Genomic DNA, 15,232 nt, shown 5'->3' with positions numbered 1-15,232 from the left:
ATCAGAGATAGCCAAGATAATGGAACTTCAACAACTTCACAACTACTTTTTAAAAGATAGTAACAAATTAAATCATGATCACTTTAAACTTGCTCCAAGTATATGAAATATGATGTGGTTCCTTTCAAGCTACTACTTGACAGTAGACAGTCATGGCTTTGTCAGTTTCATCTCTAAGGTATTTGAACAACTAACTCAATTAATTAATCTCTAAACTAACTTTATTAGTGTAAACTAACACATTTTATGTGAAGATCATGTACCAAACATGCAGATCCACCAACTTTCAATCCAAGTGTTTTGCTTCATCATAACTCAATGTTTGCTAAATTGTCCTGATCACATAACCAATATATATAATATCACCTGAAAAATTCCTATTTCCTTATCTATATGCCACTCAAAGTATAATCTTACATTCATTTCATAAACTCCCACAAATTCATAGAGCCAAAAAATAAACTCTTCTTTCTTTGGACATATACCATGAGACCTAAACATCAATATCCTCTTAATGTTAAACTCCTCATTCTTGGAGTTACACTTGCTTTTCTTCTCCTCTTCATCTTAAGATCAAACTTCTCATCATCATCATCTTCTGGACAAACTCTTATGATAAAAGATTCGGATTGTTTATCAACGTGCACGAAAATCCCATCTTCTTTATCTCATGCCTTAATTCATTACTCAACCTCAAGCATCACTCCACAACAAACAAGCAGGGAAATCGCGGTCACTTCTAAAATCCTACAAAAGAAATCACCCTGCAACTTCCTAGTTTTCGGCCTAGGCCATGATAGTCTAATGTGGAGCGCGCTAAACTATGGAGGCCGAACCATTTTCTTAGAAGAAGATGAATCATGGATTAAACAAATTAAAAGTAGATTTCCTATGTTACATTCTTATCATGTTGTTTATGATACTAAAGTTAATCAAGCTGATATATTGATAGATTTGGCTAAGGGAGAAGAGTGTACTTCAATAAGTGATCCTAAACATTCAATGTGTCAACTTGCATTGAAAAGTTTACCTAAGGAAGTTTATGAAACAAAGTGGGATTTGATTATGGTGGATGCACCAACAGGTTATCATGATGAAGCTCCTGGTAGGATGACCGCGATTTATACTGCAGGAATGATTGCTAGAAATCAAGAGAATGGAGAAACTGATGTGTTTGTTCATGATGTTAATAGAGAAGTAGAGGATAAATTTTCAAAAGCATTTTTGTGTGAAGGGTATATGCAGAAACAAGAAGGAAGATTGAGGCACTTTACTATACCAAGTCATAGGGAAGGGTCACAGAGGCCATTTTGCCCTTAGTTTTTTTTTTGTTGTTGTTGGTTAGAAAGCCACGAGTACAAGTGATGAGAATCGATCCCATGATCTACTCAGGATCTCCAAGAATCGAGAGGAAAGCTTTGTCTAACAGAGCTATTCCTCACTCTATTGCCCTTAGTTTCATCATTTTTTGCTTCTTATTATTAAAATTTTTGAATAACATACGGTGATTTTTCTTGGGTTAAATTTGTTTTACCGGGTCAGTTTTTCTGTATAATTTAAGGTCCGTGTTGGATAAGAGGAAGATTTTGCAAAAGTTACATTGGTATTTGGACGAAGATAAAATAACATATCCCACTACTCTCAAATGTTAACCTGATTAGTTGGGTTGGTTGACCTGCGAGTTTGGTATTTGGAGGTACCAGAGTAAGAGTAACTTTGGTATTACTGGTACCAAAGTTCAAAGTTGATATCAAAGTTAGTGTAACTAATACTAAAGCTCAAAGTTGATATCAAAGTTCACTTACACTTACTTGGATATCAAAGTAAAAGTTATTTTGATATTGATACTAATTTTACTGAACTTTAATATAAGTTGATACCAACGTTCAGGGTCAATTTTTTATCTTTTTGCATCTAATGTTACAAATGAACTTCTTACGATGAAACGTCTAGAAATTTTATTTCATATGTAGTACAACTCACCACAACGTACAATGTACTACTCTAGAAGATAAGGAAAACAGCTCCACTGTACAGGAAAAACACAGCTTCTGTACTCCTTAAAACGAAACAAACAAACAAAATAAACAAAAAAAAAAAAAAGCTCGGGTGATGTTTCATGTGTGCTTATGTCCTCATCATGTTATCATCTTTCTGGCCTTTTCCTTAATATTTTAGGCTAATTATCTTCACCATATAATTTTCCACCACCAGAATAATAAGAGAACAAGTATGTGTTATCAAAAATATTTTAAAATCCTGTCCAAAAGAGAATATTATAAAAGAATATAAATAAATAACAAGGTATGGCTTCGTTTCATATAAGTTGTAACACTCTTCCCATATGATCGTCCCAACTAATTGCAATTCTTCTATTTTAAGTAGATTATGGATACATTAATTTTGTATAAAAAATGTGCGTAATAGATGTCAAATTTGTAATTCTTATTTTGTAATATCATGAACTTACCACTATAATATGTGCTTATAATAAAAAAAATGTCAGCTACAAATTACATTTAATTTTAATCGTATTGAATTATTTTAGGAATCGCTCGAATCTAATAACTAGGTTTCTAACTAAAATGAAAAGAGCATAAACTATAACTAGTCTTATATACACGCGAAACGTACATTGATCGATAAACAAATATATTGCAAGAAAAAATAGCTTTAAAATTTTATATCATCTTTAAAACAAGAATATTGTTTTAACTATTTAAATATTAATTGCATAGAAATATTTTAGACATCTCATGAGACAAAAATCGTCATTTATTCCCTTATTAGAGATTCAATACTATTAAAAAAAACTGTAATTGTATTATCAACCATTAATCTTTACTTTCGATTTCCACTATAATTTGTCAACAAAACATCTTTAGTGAATCGCGCACGAAAATTGACTATATCAGGAAAAAAAATCAACTAAATCATATGAAAATTGACTAAATGATACAAAAACTGATTATATAAAAAGTGATTATATGATACTCCCTCCGTCCCATAATATAAGTCCTGATTCTGTTTTTACACGAGAATTAAGGTAAACTAGAATCTTATTTTATTTAAATAAAAAGATTCATTTTTATTGGGAAACACTTACATTGTTTTTTTATTTTTAACAAAAAATAAAAACTTAACATTAATATTGCATAGTTTAATGTGTAGAGGAGTTTAATGGGTTATGAGATTCTATTTTATCATTAATAATGGTGCATTGGAAGCTGAAATTATGAGGACTTTTTGGGAGTTAAATTATTTTCATGAGGGTATTTTGGGTATAATTATAGATTGAAAATAGAAACAAGACTTATATTTTGGGACACTTTAAAAAGAAAGGGGACTTATATTATGGGACGGAGGGAGTACAAAAAAACTAACTATATCAAACAACTATATCAAATAAAAGCTGACTCATCACACGATAAATTATTATAAATTCGATTTATTTAATTTCTTGGACGTCCCAAATGCCACTTGTCCTTCACAAAACGTCCATGTTGTGTCCTATAACTCTATACCACGTTGGCACGTTTGGCTTTTATAAGAGTGTGTTCGGCACAACCAAACTGCTATCTCCTCAAACACAAACACTGCTGACTGCTGTTTTTGATACTTCTATCAAAGAAATTATGTCTACTGTTGCTGCAACTTCCGCGATATCTTTGTCTTCAAACTTTCTCTCTCATGAAGGTTTTTTTTTTACCCTTTTCATTTCTTTGATTTTTATCACAATTAGATAGTTACCCATTTCCTAACTTTTTACTCATGTTAACTTTTTTTTTTTGTACAATTTTTTTGATTTGAAGGTTTACTCATGTTAACTTCTTACTATGTTTGCAGGATTTAAAGGGGAACTCAATTCTATCTGTGTCTCACCATGGAGGAAACAAGTGTGTGATCATAAATTTAAGTGCTTAATTCAATTATTTCTACAAACTAGTTGTTTTTTTACCTAAGTTTTAATACTTGATATTTTAAATCTTTTTGGTTTTATATTATGGTTGGTGAACTATTTGTCTTTTTGGTGTTTGATTTTTATTTTGGGTGATGATCTATGTAGCACGAAAACAACTGAGGTTTCGGAGTCGGGTCCTACAGGTTTTCGTGCTTCATAGCCCATAGGTAGTGATTTTTAAGTGAGAAAATTGATAGTTGGTATTTAATGATTTGGTTGTAAATTGTTAGGGTTGTGAGTGCATAGCGGAAGCAAATTAAAGATGGGGAGATTGAGCAAAATAAATAGAGTTGGAAATATGTGGCAAGAAAAGTAGTAAAAAATGGACACACAATTTAACGTGGGAAAAATCCTCAAATAGAGGGAAAAAACCCATGAACGACGAGTACCCAAAATCCACTATATGAAATAGAGAGTACGAAAATCACCCGAAATTTATTAGGGTGAGTATACAATAAAACTCTCACTGTAGTAAGAAACTCACAAAGGAGTAATACAAAAAAGAATAGTGGATTATTATACAAGGTGGGCTATAAACAAGGAGGGTTAATATAGTAGGAAGGCTTAGTATGTATGGCTTCTTGGATTTGTGGATGTTGGTCGATGAATTTTTGGTGGATTGCCTCAAAAATATGTCAAACATCATGTATTTATAGTTGAGTAAGTCGGTTATTAAGTACTAAGATAATTTGAGTAACTTCTAGAATTTAATTTGATGCATTTGTTGCTCCAAGAGTCACGTAGCATGATGTTCATGTATTTGCTGGAGTATTCTAGTGTAATCATGACAAATCATGATCCAAAATAAGATCTTGGTCTTCATACTACCAAAGTTTGGTAGTTTATGATATAATCCGACATTAACTTGTGGGCTAATGGAATTTGGTCCATCTTGACCTAACATAAATGATGTCCTTTGTTGCTAATTGGTGTTGAATATTTTGGTAGTCTGAATTTCATCATGTGTTAAAGTTTTTATTGAAGAGATAGGCTTTGTTTTGTTGGTTGACTTGGCGTTTGTGAATAGATAGTAATGTTATTGGTTTGTAACTTTGTGTTGGTTGGATAAACAAATGGTTATCAGTAGTTGTTTATAAGATGTTTAGTAAAATGACTAAAATCAGCTATTAGTTGTTAGCCGTCAAATATGTAAAACGACTGAGGATTTTCATTTTTGGCTGGAAAACATGGGTTAATAAAGCACTCCATGAAGTCATTTATGAAGCTTTTTTTTGGATGTATGATGACAATCTTTGGTTATTAAAAAGATGGCTAACACAAAGTACTTTTAGCTCGTTTTCTTGTTCAGCTGGTTTCAGAGTTTCAAACTCTAAAATCTAATATGGATTCACTGAAATGCTTCAGGGAAATGAAAATTCTTGGCATTTTCCTATATATACTTTAGTCGAGTGAATTTGGCCGATTTTTGCCCAATAATTTGTTTAAATTTAAAATTTGCTGATGTTTTTCGCTGGTGTTGGTCAGCCATCGGACAGCAGATTGCTAGATAAACTTCACATTTGATAGGCCAAGCGACTTGGAAGTTTCAACAAAGTGATCAATCCATTATGAGCAGCAGAAGCTAGCATTAGTTTAGGAGTATATTAATTGATGAATTTAATGGATTGGCCAATTTAGAGTCACTTACCGAACATATTTTCGGCTGTATGATTACATTCATAAGCTAAATGCCAATCAAGAAGATGGTTAAAAGGCTTTGCTGAACAAGGCTTTAGTGTGTTATACTTTTAGCTGGTTTTCTTGTTGAGCTAGTTTTGTAGTTTTAGTCTCTAAATACGGGTTCATTAGAATGCTCTAGGGAAATGAAATTCTTGTTAACTCAATTTGATTATTTGGATTTTCTGATGAAGTATACTTCAATCATAAAGAGTTGGTACAATTTTTGCTTTTTACTTTATTTAAGATCTAAAATTTGCCAATTATGTTTGCTTGAGTTGAAAAGTCATTGAGCAGCAGAATGCTGGATAAACTTGACAAATAATTGGCCAAGAGACATGGAAGTTTCGGCAAAGTGACCAATTCATTAGGAGAGCTAACATTAGTAGATGTATATATTTAATTTATGAATTTGATGGATTTTAACTTTATTTGTGATATATATTATAAATCTAATGCTGTAAGAAGAGACAAAAGCATGCGTGATCATGTATATTTCATTATGCTTTTGGCTTGCTGAGTGAAATTGCATTTCTAAAAGGGAAGAGAAACTTGGGTGTTGTGATGTATCTCTCCTTTTCATATTTGTATTTGGATTTTCTAGAACTTGAAGATATCTGTCATTATTAAGCTTAGTTTCTTTCCTTGTAACCACTAATGGTCTAGTCAAAGCCCCTTTAATCTGTTTTTGTTTGGTGAAGTGTAATTGCAATCTTTTCTGACAATATAATGCTGCAGACAAGAGTAGGAAGAGCTGGTGCTGCTGTTGTTACAGCCAAATTTGATTTGAAGCCCCCACCTTATCCATTTGTAAGGATCAAGTAACCTTGTAGCTTCTTTTTCAAATTTATGGCACATCTCTATAATCTTGTTTCAACTTGATGTATGACTGGAAAATTTCTGAACTGAATTCCTGCTAATCTTTTGAACTTCATGACGTGCATTATATTGGAACTGTGTGTATGTATGTAGCTCAATCAAGATGACGTGGGATTGTCGCTTTTAAAGTTTTAACATGGAACTTGAGACCTACCTGTTTTGCAACCTTTTAGTACTTTCACAATTCTTTCACAGTCAGGTCCTCAAGTTTCGATTTCATCAAATCACCTTGGTCTGACTCTTCTTGAACTAACCTCTGTTGCAACCTCTTGATACCTTCACATGTCTTGTCCACTAATTCTGATGCCACCTAGTAAGGTTTCTGAACCTATTTCTTACTTGGTACCTTCAATAGAAGTCACTATTTTAATGTTTCATGTTACTTCATCATTGGTCTTAATTCTATTGAGCTTGCACTTTTATATGATCATGATTCTTAATAGGGGTTGGATTTATTATAGAACGTTCTTGTTCCAAATATATTCTTGATGTGCTCCTTTTCAGCACCATAGGTTTTACATGATATGAAATATCGTCATTAAGTTCCCAATGCCTTGAATGTCAACACTGGATTTTTCTTACCCCCTTCCTTTTTCTATTAACTCGGAGCTCAAAATATATGTGACCATCAGTGAAAAGATAATGCTCTACTTACATGTTTAATACCCGGAAAATCTCAGGTTTAGTTCTATAAACGGTCCTTTCTGGGTCATGACAACTTTACATGGGTGCGGGTTGGGGGATGTTGATCTGTGGGTTTCTCTCTTTCATCAAAACCCAACCGCGGAAAAGGAGCGGGCTCTCCTTTAAGTATCTTTGACTGGTTCCTTTTAGAGACCAAGGGGATAGCTGAATCTATCCAAATAGTCTTGCCAACCACTTGCTTACATATGCAATTGCCTGCTCTATTGGGTGCTTATCTCTTCCGTTCCTATATCCAACAAGTAGAAAGAAATTCCGAAACAGGACAAGGGACACAGGCGGATCTACAGGGATCTCAATCCCAGGAGGTGTACTGTTGTCTCATGTTAATTTTCCCTTTCCCTATTGGAGGCAACCCCCATCTTGGCACCAAAAAAGGGAAAGATTAACCCAGGTTTTTGGGATTAGTCTCAGTGTAACATAATTCCCTAATCTCCCTGCGAGTTGCGATCTGAAAAAAGCAAATTACGGTCGGTTTTCGCCTATTTTTGGCCCATTTTGGGCGAACCGCGAACTGAAAAAGCGAATTATAAGCAAATTATGTTACACTGATAGTCTTCATTGGTTTGACATCAGTAGCAATTCTTATCTAAGGAATCTCTATTGCTTCCAAACTTGCTTTGCATATACTTTATCTTAGTCCAATGAACTTGTTTCCCTCCCCCCAGCACCCACCCACCCAAAGAAAAAAAAAAACTTTTAACTTCTCTTGACACTTTTCTTTGTATCATCCACCAAATCCTCCACAAATAGCATGCTCTTTGGCATATCTCGTTAGATTGACTTGATAAGCTGCATGATGAAATTCCAAATGTAAATCAAGCAAGTTATACTTGTAACTACTAAGCATGTTAATGGTCAAAGTACTCAAATCCTTACCTGTGAGAATGCAACCATAAAAGCTGAATTTTAAAAAGGTATCACCTATGTGAAATTTGTTGCATATGACATTATGACGTGTAACATAAACTAGGCGTCAGTTTATATTTCTTAGTCAATAAAGGTTCCTTTCTACTGCTAAAAATGTCGTTTTATGCGATAAATAGGATGCCTTGGAGCCTCACATGAGCAAGCAAACCTTTGACTATCATTGGGGGAAGCATCATAGAGCCTATGTGGATAACTTGAACAAGCAAATAGTTGGAACAGAATTAGATGGATTGCCACTTGAAGAAGTAGTACGTATCACATATAACAAAGGAGATGTACTTCCTTCTTTTAATAATGCAGCACAGGTACGTGTTCCTAACTCTCTTTAGATGAAGACCATCATTGCTAGTATCTCAAAGTCTTGCATTTTGCCTTTAGGCCTGGAACCATGAGTTCTTTTGGGAATCCATGAAGCCTAGTGGTGGGGGAAAGCCTTCCGGCGAGCTTTTGGCGCAAATTGAAAAGGATTTTGGTTCTTTTGAAGCATTTGTTACTGAATTCAAGACTGCTGGGGCTACACAGTTTGGTTCTGGCTGGGCTTGGCTTGTTTGTGAGTTTCTCCCAACTTCAAAATCCAAACCTTTTGGTCTCAAAATTATTTTCAGAGGGTGTACACTTCCTCTTTTCACCCTTATAACTGTTTTTAAACTTAAAGATTAAAGAGATTATCTGGGTCAATGAATGTCACAGGATATCCACTCTTTCTTTTCACCCTTTAAATCTTTTTTTTTTAAAAAAAAAAAAAAATTTTGTGTTCTCCTGGTATATCTTTAGGTTATCCTAATGGTTTTAATCTGATTGTAGACAAAACAAATAAATTGGATGTTGGGAACGCAGTAAATCCGAAGCCATCTGAAGATGACAAGAAGCTTGCAGTTGTTAAGAGCCCAAATGCTGTGAACCCTCTCGTTTGGGACTATTATGTGAGTATCAAATCATTAGGTTCACAACTTGCATTATTGCAGTGAGAAATATGCTTTTGCTAAGAACTTGTGTTATCTCTCTTGTTTCTTATGTATGGCATAAATTTAGAAGCTAAGTAAGAAAGTTGCTTTGCTTTGTATTATCATGATATGTTCTTATATATATATTTTATGGTGCAGCCACTTCTTACTGTCGATGTTTGGGAGCATGCTTATTACTTGGACTTCCAGGTTAGTCTGACTTAAGAAAGTCTCAGAATACTTACAGATGCTTCTTCCTTCTCCCCCTCTTGGTCCTTGGTCTAAGATTGGAAAGAAGAGCAATTGACTTGGTTACAAGCCTTTTTCTGTTACTTTCCCTTTGAGAACATGTTCGAGATAATGGATAAAGACCTCATTTCTGTCTTTCTGCAGAACCGAAGGCCTGATTATATCTCAATTTTCATGGAAAATCTTGTTTCCTGGGATGCTGTCAGTGTAAGATATGAGGCAGCCAAGGCTGTTGCTGCTGACAGGGAGAAAGAAACAGCACAGAATTAATAAGATTCTAGCAAGATGGTAAGTTGTGAAGTTTTAGACCTGTAGTTGTGTATTTGGCTCACAATTAGATTAACTTGACCGTATTTTGTGGACCAATTCTGTATCCGAGAAATAATCAACTACCCCTTAAGAGCAGTATATGGACCTAGTTAGCATGCTATTGAGCGAGCTTTACCAACGAGTTCAGAGCACTTGAATACTCGCTACATCCCAATTCAGTTACCACAAATGCCATTTTAGGATGTCCCACTTTGATTGCAGCATACATCATGGTAAACTTTTTCTCCAGAGTTGGGCCCCACACCAATTCAACCACTTCTTTCTTCTTCCTTTTTTGCTTTCATCAAAGCTGTGCAAAAAGCATCTGTGGCAACTGAATTGGTGCTGACAGTAGCTACCTGCTCTCAAATTTCAGTTGAGTTGGATATTTTCCATAAAACTTCCAAGAAGAATCCCAAAATGTGTTGTATTAAGAGGATGGGCGACATTCTTCTTAATTCTGATGTTCATTTTCTGTCTTGATAGGTTTATATGTTAATTGCGTGATCAAGTTAAGAAGCAGCATTTGCGAACAATTGGTGCAGAGTATCAAATTACGAGTTTATCCAGCCTAGCTGTTGTAGTTGAGCATAAGTGTCGCTTTCGTCGATTGTAAATCTTAAGGGTGCATTCTAGCTTGTTATACAGTTTTGATTATAATGCCTGGTGATACTCAGGTCAAAATAAGAGCAGCTCATTGTAAAATTGTGCTTCTGCTGAGGAGCTTAAACCAGGAATAATGCAGGATTTTGAGAAAGTTATAAAATTGCTATCGATATAATTAGATTTAAACCTTGCATGTTTCACACGAGATGAGCTAGGCTCGGTTTGCACAAGTAAAACTTGACGAGGCCCCAACTGCTGAGGACTTGCAGAGCCGGCCTGCTCATGTAACAGCTGTCCATCTTTAGATGTGAAAGGCGACCAGGCCCCAATCTCTGAGGACTTGCAGAGCCGGCCTGGCTCACGTAACAGCTGTCCATCTTTAGATGTGAAAGGCGACCAGGCCCCAATCTCTGAGGACTTGCAGAGCCGGCTTGGCTCACGTAACAGTGTCCATGTTTAGATGATGCAAGGGAGGGATTCCCTATCTTGTGATTTTTATTCGTAGTAATCCGTGTTTATAGCTCCTTTACGTGGCCATAATAAGTTTCTTTCTCGCTGATGCAAAAACAATGTTTTAATGCACATCTCGTACAAGAATTAGCTTAAGAACAACTTACATCTTGCACAATACCATTCAATCCCATAAGTCATTGTACATGATTATTTGATCCAAAACACAAAATAACAAAAAGACTAATAGGTTTGAATCAAGATTCACTAAAAAAATGACGTAGTAAACTTAGAACAACCTGACTCAAAACAGATTTAACCTACCAATTTCACAGATTACCTTTCATCGTTACAGGTTCCGGTTCACCGGAGACAATTACCTTTGTGCTCCCCAATGCTTATATGAAAAATCAGGCTTGACAAATTTCCATATCAAAGCAGGTTCACATTGCTAGGAGCCTAGGACCTTCAACTATATACTACAACACCATACATTTACAGTTTACACTTGATTGGCCAACATAAAGGTGCAAGTAAAATTCACTACCAGCCATGATTTTGAGAATCAGATAATCAATAACTATTAAACTACCAAATAATATATAATTTGAATTTTACACTTGAATGGGAAAGTCCGCCCTTGTTATCTATCATTACATACACATGTCAAAAGGGCTCTAACATCTGCTAGATTGACACCCCTCACCCCCAATCCAAATTTCATCCAGAAGACGCACTAATCGAATCACAAATGTCAAGTTCTTGAAAACTCGAGACATCTTTCTTGCACAGTGAGAACTCAGAACATGTAAATTTAGTGCTGGCCTCAAGGTGATGAAGGTTGGCCGGCCTTTACTGCAGAAGAGTAGAAATGTGTCTCAAGGTCTTTGAGACTAGCAGCAGCCTCTTCCCCAACTCTACCCAATGTACTGTCTGTCTTCTCTGCCAGCTTATTGAATTCGCCTTTACGTTGTTCTACATGGTCATTCAGCGATGCCAAACCAGAAAAAATAGCAGTCTGCTTCAACTCTGATACCAACTTCAACAATGAGTCAGATGCCTGAACCTGTTGCAAAGCGAAAAATGAAATACACGAACAGAGACAAAGATATATAGAGTATGTCATAAAGAATTGAGTGGCAAATGAAATAAGGAAAGAAAATTATGGAAAAAAAAAAACAAGACAATATATTGAATATCTTCTCAACAGAATATAATTTAATCGAGGAGAAATCTAGGGAATTTTCTTTGTTCATATTTACAATCGAAAATTCCAATCGAGAGAACTCGCCTATAGATCAATGACGTTAGAGATGAAGATTGTTTAACTTACGATCTCCAACTCACAAGTTTGGCCATTGAAATCTTCAATTATGTAATAGTAAATATAAAAAGCTGATATTTAAAAAATACACATTAATAGAGGAAGCATAAGCATTAACTCAAACTACATTCATGAAGCCTATACATCTCTAAACATATCATTAAGTTCAAGCAGAAGGAGCAATAACCGAAACTGCTTCTGTAACATTGCAACTTGGGGAAAATTAGAGACAAACAGGCAATGGGCTGAAGCCTCATGCCTCAATATTCCACTGTATAAAACTATACAATAAGAGCTCTCACCATCCTGGCTGCGCGCACCTCCATCATAAAAGCTTCTTGTTGATTTCTGACAGGTGGATCATTTACCTACAGGTGCAAGAAATTCAGAACTTCAATATATACTGACAAAGTGCCATACAAACATATATCTACATTTTAGCTACTGTAGCTCTTGTCTTGGCTAATTAGCACGGCCGAATACACAAAAAACAGCACTTTCAAAAGGAAAGTAATACACAGGCACATTTAACTCCGTGTATAATACATAAAACCATGTGAAAAATCTCTACACCTCAATGTCCAGCACTTGTACCTTATCCTAATGTAAACATATAAAATGCCATGACATTAGCTGCTCAAAAAACAAAGCAAGCATTATTCAATCACATCATGTTTTAAGTTATACAAAGGCAAGTACATGTCATCTAGCTTAGTTGGTAAAGACTTATGAGGATGGTATCTAAGACCTGGGATCAAATCCCGTTTATACATCACAGTGCTTCGTCGCTCAATTACACCAAAAAGTACCACATAAGTAGTTATATATATGTCCATACCTCATACCTAAAAATCAATACAAAAGCATGACCAAAGATGACTATACTAAATTAGAATGGAATAAGAAACACATACTCAGGTCAATGCAAATTCTTAGGTGCTCCTATATGCTCTCAAGCACATTCTTTGTACATTTTTTTGGGGTCCCTTTTCGGGAGCCCGTGGTAAGATGAATTTTTGGTCACTAGAGGGCCCAACATGCCCCAAACCTTCCCTCCAACCCTACAACAATATTAAAATTTTTGCTTTCACCAAGATTTGAACTTTGGTATCCCACGTGGGAGATTGGAATCTATACCATTGGACCCAAGGATTTCTTTGTACATTATTTGTAAATGTGACATACTTTTGTCACAAAACATAAAATGTACAAACTTTACGACAGAAGACACTTAGTTCTAGGTGCTCCCAGGAGCACTACGAAGGCTTTGTCGTGTGACGAAAATAATCATATCATATATAAAATCCACCAAGTTACTACGAAATTAAAAATATAAAATTACCCGTGAAACATTAACAAGAACGGTGAAATTGTCAACGAGATTAGAAACATCAGTTTCAACTCTTTGCAAAAGAGCTTTCTGCTTCTGAGCAGCAGCGGCTGCAGCTGCAGCGGTGGGCCCACTTCCACCTCCACTACCTCCTTTGTTCATTCTACCAATTAATTAACCCATAATAACAAATTAGGGCAACAACTTTACCTACAAATTGTAAATTGATTTGGGGAAAAAAATTAGAGAGAGAACCTGAGAAGATGTAGGAACTCAATGAAGATGAGAAGATAGAGAGTGATCCGAGAAGAAGCGAGTCGCCGCCGACTTAAGAGAGTGATAGTGTTTGGTTCAACATTTTACTCCAATAATGATTTTTCCATGTCTAGTTTGTAGGATGTATGCGCTTAGTGGTTAAGATTGAAGTGTTAGAGATCTTCATGGTCGGATAAAAAAAAAGTTTGGCCTAAATATGAACAACAATTGCCACATTTAAAAAAAAAAAAGATGAAATTTACTTTAACAAATTTTATATGAGGAGTTTTCAAATAACAATATTTTTTTTTTACAATTGCTAATAAAGAGGACTAGGCTACTCTTTATCGACTTTAGTGGTTAGGAAGTGAGTCTTAGAAATTTTTTCTTTTTAAATAACAACATTTTATACGAGGAGTTGTTCAAATAACAACCTTATATAATTATATATGAGTAATGAAATCAAGGATGTGTTGGGTTAGTGGTTAAATTTGAGTTGATGTGAATAATGTGTTATATGTTCGAATTTTCCATTCCATTTTTTGTACTTTGTACTGCATTAAAGACTCGTATGGATCAAAAAATAGAATGCACAAATAATAGTACTTTTTGACTGATATCGGCATGTACAAATAATAGTAACTTTGATTAATATCAGCGCACTGAATCGGATCAATTTACTTGCTTTTTTTTTTTTGAATTATCTCCTTTTCCCTTTAAGTTTTTTCTTGCTTAATTACTTTTACCTTTCCTTCTTCGCTATTTTCACTTTAGTATCATACTTTTATGATTTATCCATTATTCATTTCATATCCACCTTATTTGTCTGTTGTTTTTAAATTCAAGAGTATCTCTATTGATTTTTTTCCTAGACTTTCCCTTCATCCTTAAATTCAAGGAGGCTATGAAGCAAACTTCTTTTGAGAGACCCAATTATTTAGAAAAAAATGAATATCGACCATTTCAGATTTTTCATCCAATCTCTTTGAGTAGGAGTTATTTTTTAGCAAATTTTCTGCGTTAAATGCGGGGTCTTTTGTTTTAGGAGTGTATTCGAAGAAAGAGGAAGAGGAAAGGTATTTTGGTTTCATCAAGTTAACCCAAAAGTATGACGGTTCCATAAAGATTTTTCGATCTAATTTGGCCAAAAAAAAAACTTTGATAAGAGGTAAAGTCCTATGAAGTCCTTGGCCACCCTGATTTTTAGGGTGACATATCTTATCCAAGCCATTAAAGGGGTTGCATTTTTATCTATTTGTTACCATCATAAGAAGTATTTAAGCACAATGTCAAATTACCACACTAAATCCGAGGGAAACCAGTAGGATAATCAAAATCTAGTCGAGTAAGACCTCAAGATTACTTTGAATAAGGATATGTCGCTACTTCCCATCACTGATTGATCCTTTGTCTTATTTTACAAATAATATATCAATATATCCAATATAATTAATAATACATTTTAATTTATTCACCTTATCTTTATACAATTCTTCCCAATAAAATAAAGAGAAAATCTAAATGCAGCCTAAGGATTGCATAAAAATGAAAAAAAAGCATTAACTAATCATTTACTACATAGATTAATGCAAACTTTTATTATAAATTTACAACTA

The 15,232-nt window shown here is 34.6% G+C and overlaps 3 protein-coding genes across 3 annotated transcripts; 2 read left to right on the top strand and 1 right to left on the bottom strand.

Moving 5' to 3' along the window:
* The first annotated feature begins 374 nt into the window (after nucleotides 1-374).
* Nucleotides 375-1,905, top strand: LOC104892466 (glucuronoxylan 4-O-methyltransferase 1-like). Its single transcript, XM_010678413.4, has one exon. The coding sequence runs from the start codon at nucleotides 487-489 to the stop codon at nucleotides 1,318-1,320; it is 834 nt and encodes a 277-aa protein (XP_010676715.1). The 5' UTR covers nucleotides 375-486; the 3' UTR covers nucleotides 1,321-1,905.
* Nucleotides 1,906-3,488: 1,583 nt separating this feature from the next.
* LOC104892465 (superoxide dismutase [Fe], chloroplastic) lies at nucleotides 3,489-10,443 on the top strand. The gene is made up of 9 exons (XM_010678412.2): nucleotides 3,489-3,696; nucleotides 3,847-3,896; nucleotides 6,377-6,448; nucleotides 8,266-8,454; nucleotides 8,528-8,699; nucleotides 8,954-9,072; nucleotides 9,253-9,303; nucleotides 9,487-9,630; nucleotides 10,138-10,443. The coding sequence occupies exons 1-8, from the start codon at nucleotides 3,501-3,503 to the stop codon at nucleotides 9,610-9,612; spliced, it is 975 nt and encodes a 324-aa protein (XP_010676714.1). The 5' UTR covers nucleotides 3,489-3,500; the 3' UTR covers nucleotides 9,613-9,630; nucleotides 10,138-10,443.
* An 834-nt stretch (nucleotides 10,444-11,277) lies between these two features.
* On the bottom strand, nucleotides 11,278-13,800 carry LOC104892464 (mediator of RNA polymerase II transcription subunit 22a). Its single transcript, XM_010678410.4, has 4 exons — nucleotides 13,617-13,800; nucleotides 13,374-13,524; nucleotides 12,334-12,399; nucleotides 11,278-11,773 (listed from the first exon to the last, which is right to left on the bottom strand). Exons 2-4 carry the CDS (start codon nucleotides 13,521-13,523, stop codon nucleotides 11,534-11,536), a joined length of 456 nt encoding a protein of 151 aa, XP_010676712.1. The 5' UTR covers nucleotide 13,524; nucleotides 13,617-13,800; the 3' UTR covers nucleotides 11,278-11,533.
* Nucleotides 13,801-15,232: the final 1,432 nt, after the last annotated feature.

Source organism: Beta vulgaris, chromosome 5 (genome assembly GCF_026745355.1).
Source record: "Beta vulgaris subsp. vulgaris cultivar EL10 chromosome 5, EL10.2, whole genome shotgun sequence".
In the NCBI taxonomy this organism is placed as follows: Eukaryota; Viridiplantae; Streptophyta; class Magnoliopsida; order Caryophyllales; family Amaranthaceae; genus Beta; species Beta vulgaris.
Note: the sequence above shows the minus strand (reverse complement) of the source record. Positions and strands in the feature narration are given on the sequence as shown.

Excerpts from the sequence above, each read along its gene's own strand:
- LOC104892466 (XM_010678413.4), top strand. The coding sequence starts at position 487 with ATGAGACCTAAACATCAATATCCTCTTAATGTTAAACTCCTCATTCTT.
- LOC104892465 (XM_010678412.2), top strand. The coding sequence starts at position 3,501 with ATGTTGTGTCCTATAACTCTATACCACGTTGGCACGTTTGGCTTTTAT. Across the intron at positions 3,897-6,376 it reads TCTCACCATGGAGGAAACAA|ACAAGAGTAGGAAGAGCTGG; the intron begins GTGTGTGATCAT and ends ATAATGCTGCAG. Across the intron at positions 8,700-8,953 it reads TGGCTGGGCTTGGCTTGTTT|ACAAAACAAATAAATTGGAT; the intron begins GTGAGTTTCTCC and ends ATCTGATTGTAG.
- LOC104892464 (XM_010678410.4), bottom strand. The coding sequence starts at position 13,523 with ATGAACAAAGGAGGTAGTGGAGGTGGAAGTGGGCCCACCGCTGCAGCT. Across the intron at positions 12,400-13,373 it reads TTCTTGTTAATGTTTCACGG|GTAAATGATCCACCTGTCAG; the intron begins GTAATTTTATAT and ends TTGCACCTGTAG. Across the intron at positions 11,774-12,333 it reads AGGTGCGCGCAGCCAGGATG|GTTCAGGCATCTGACTCATT; the intron begins GTGAGAGCTCTT and ends GCTTTGCAACAG.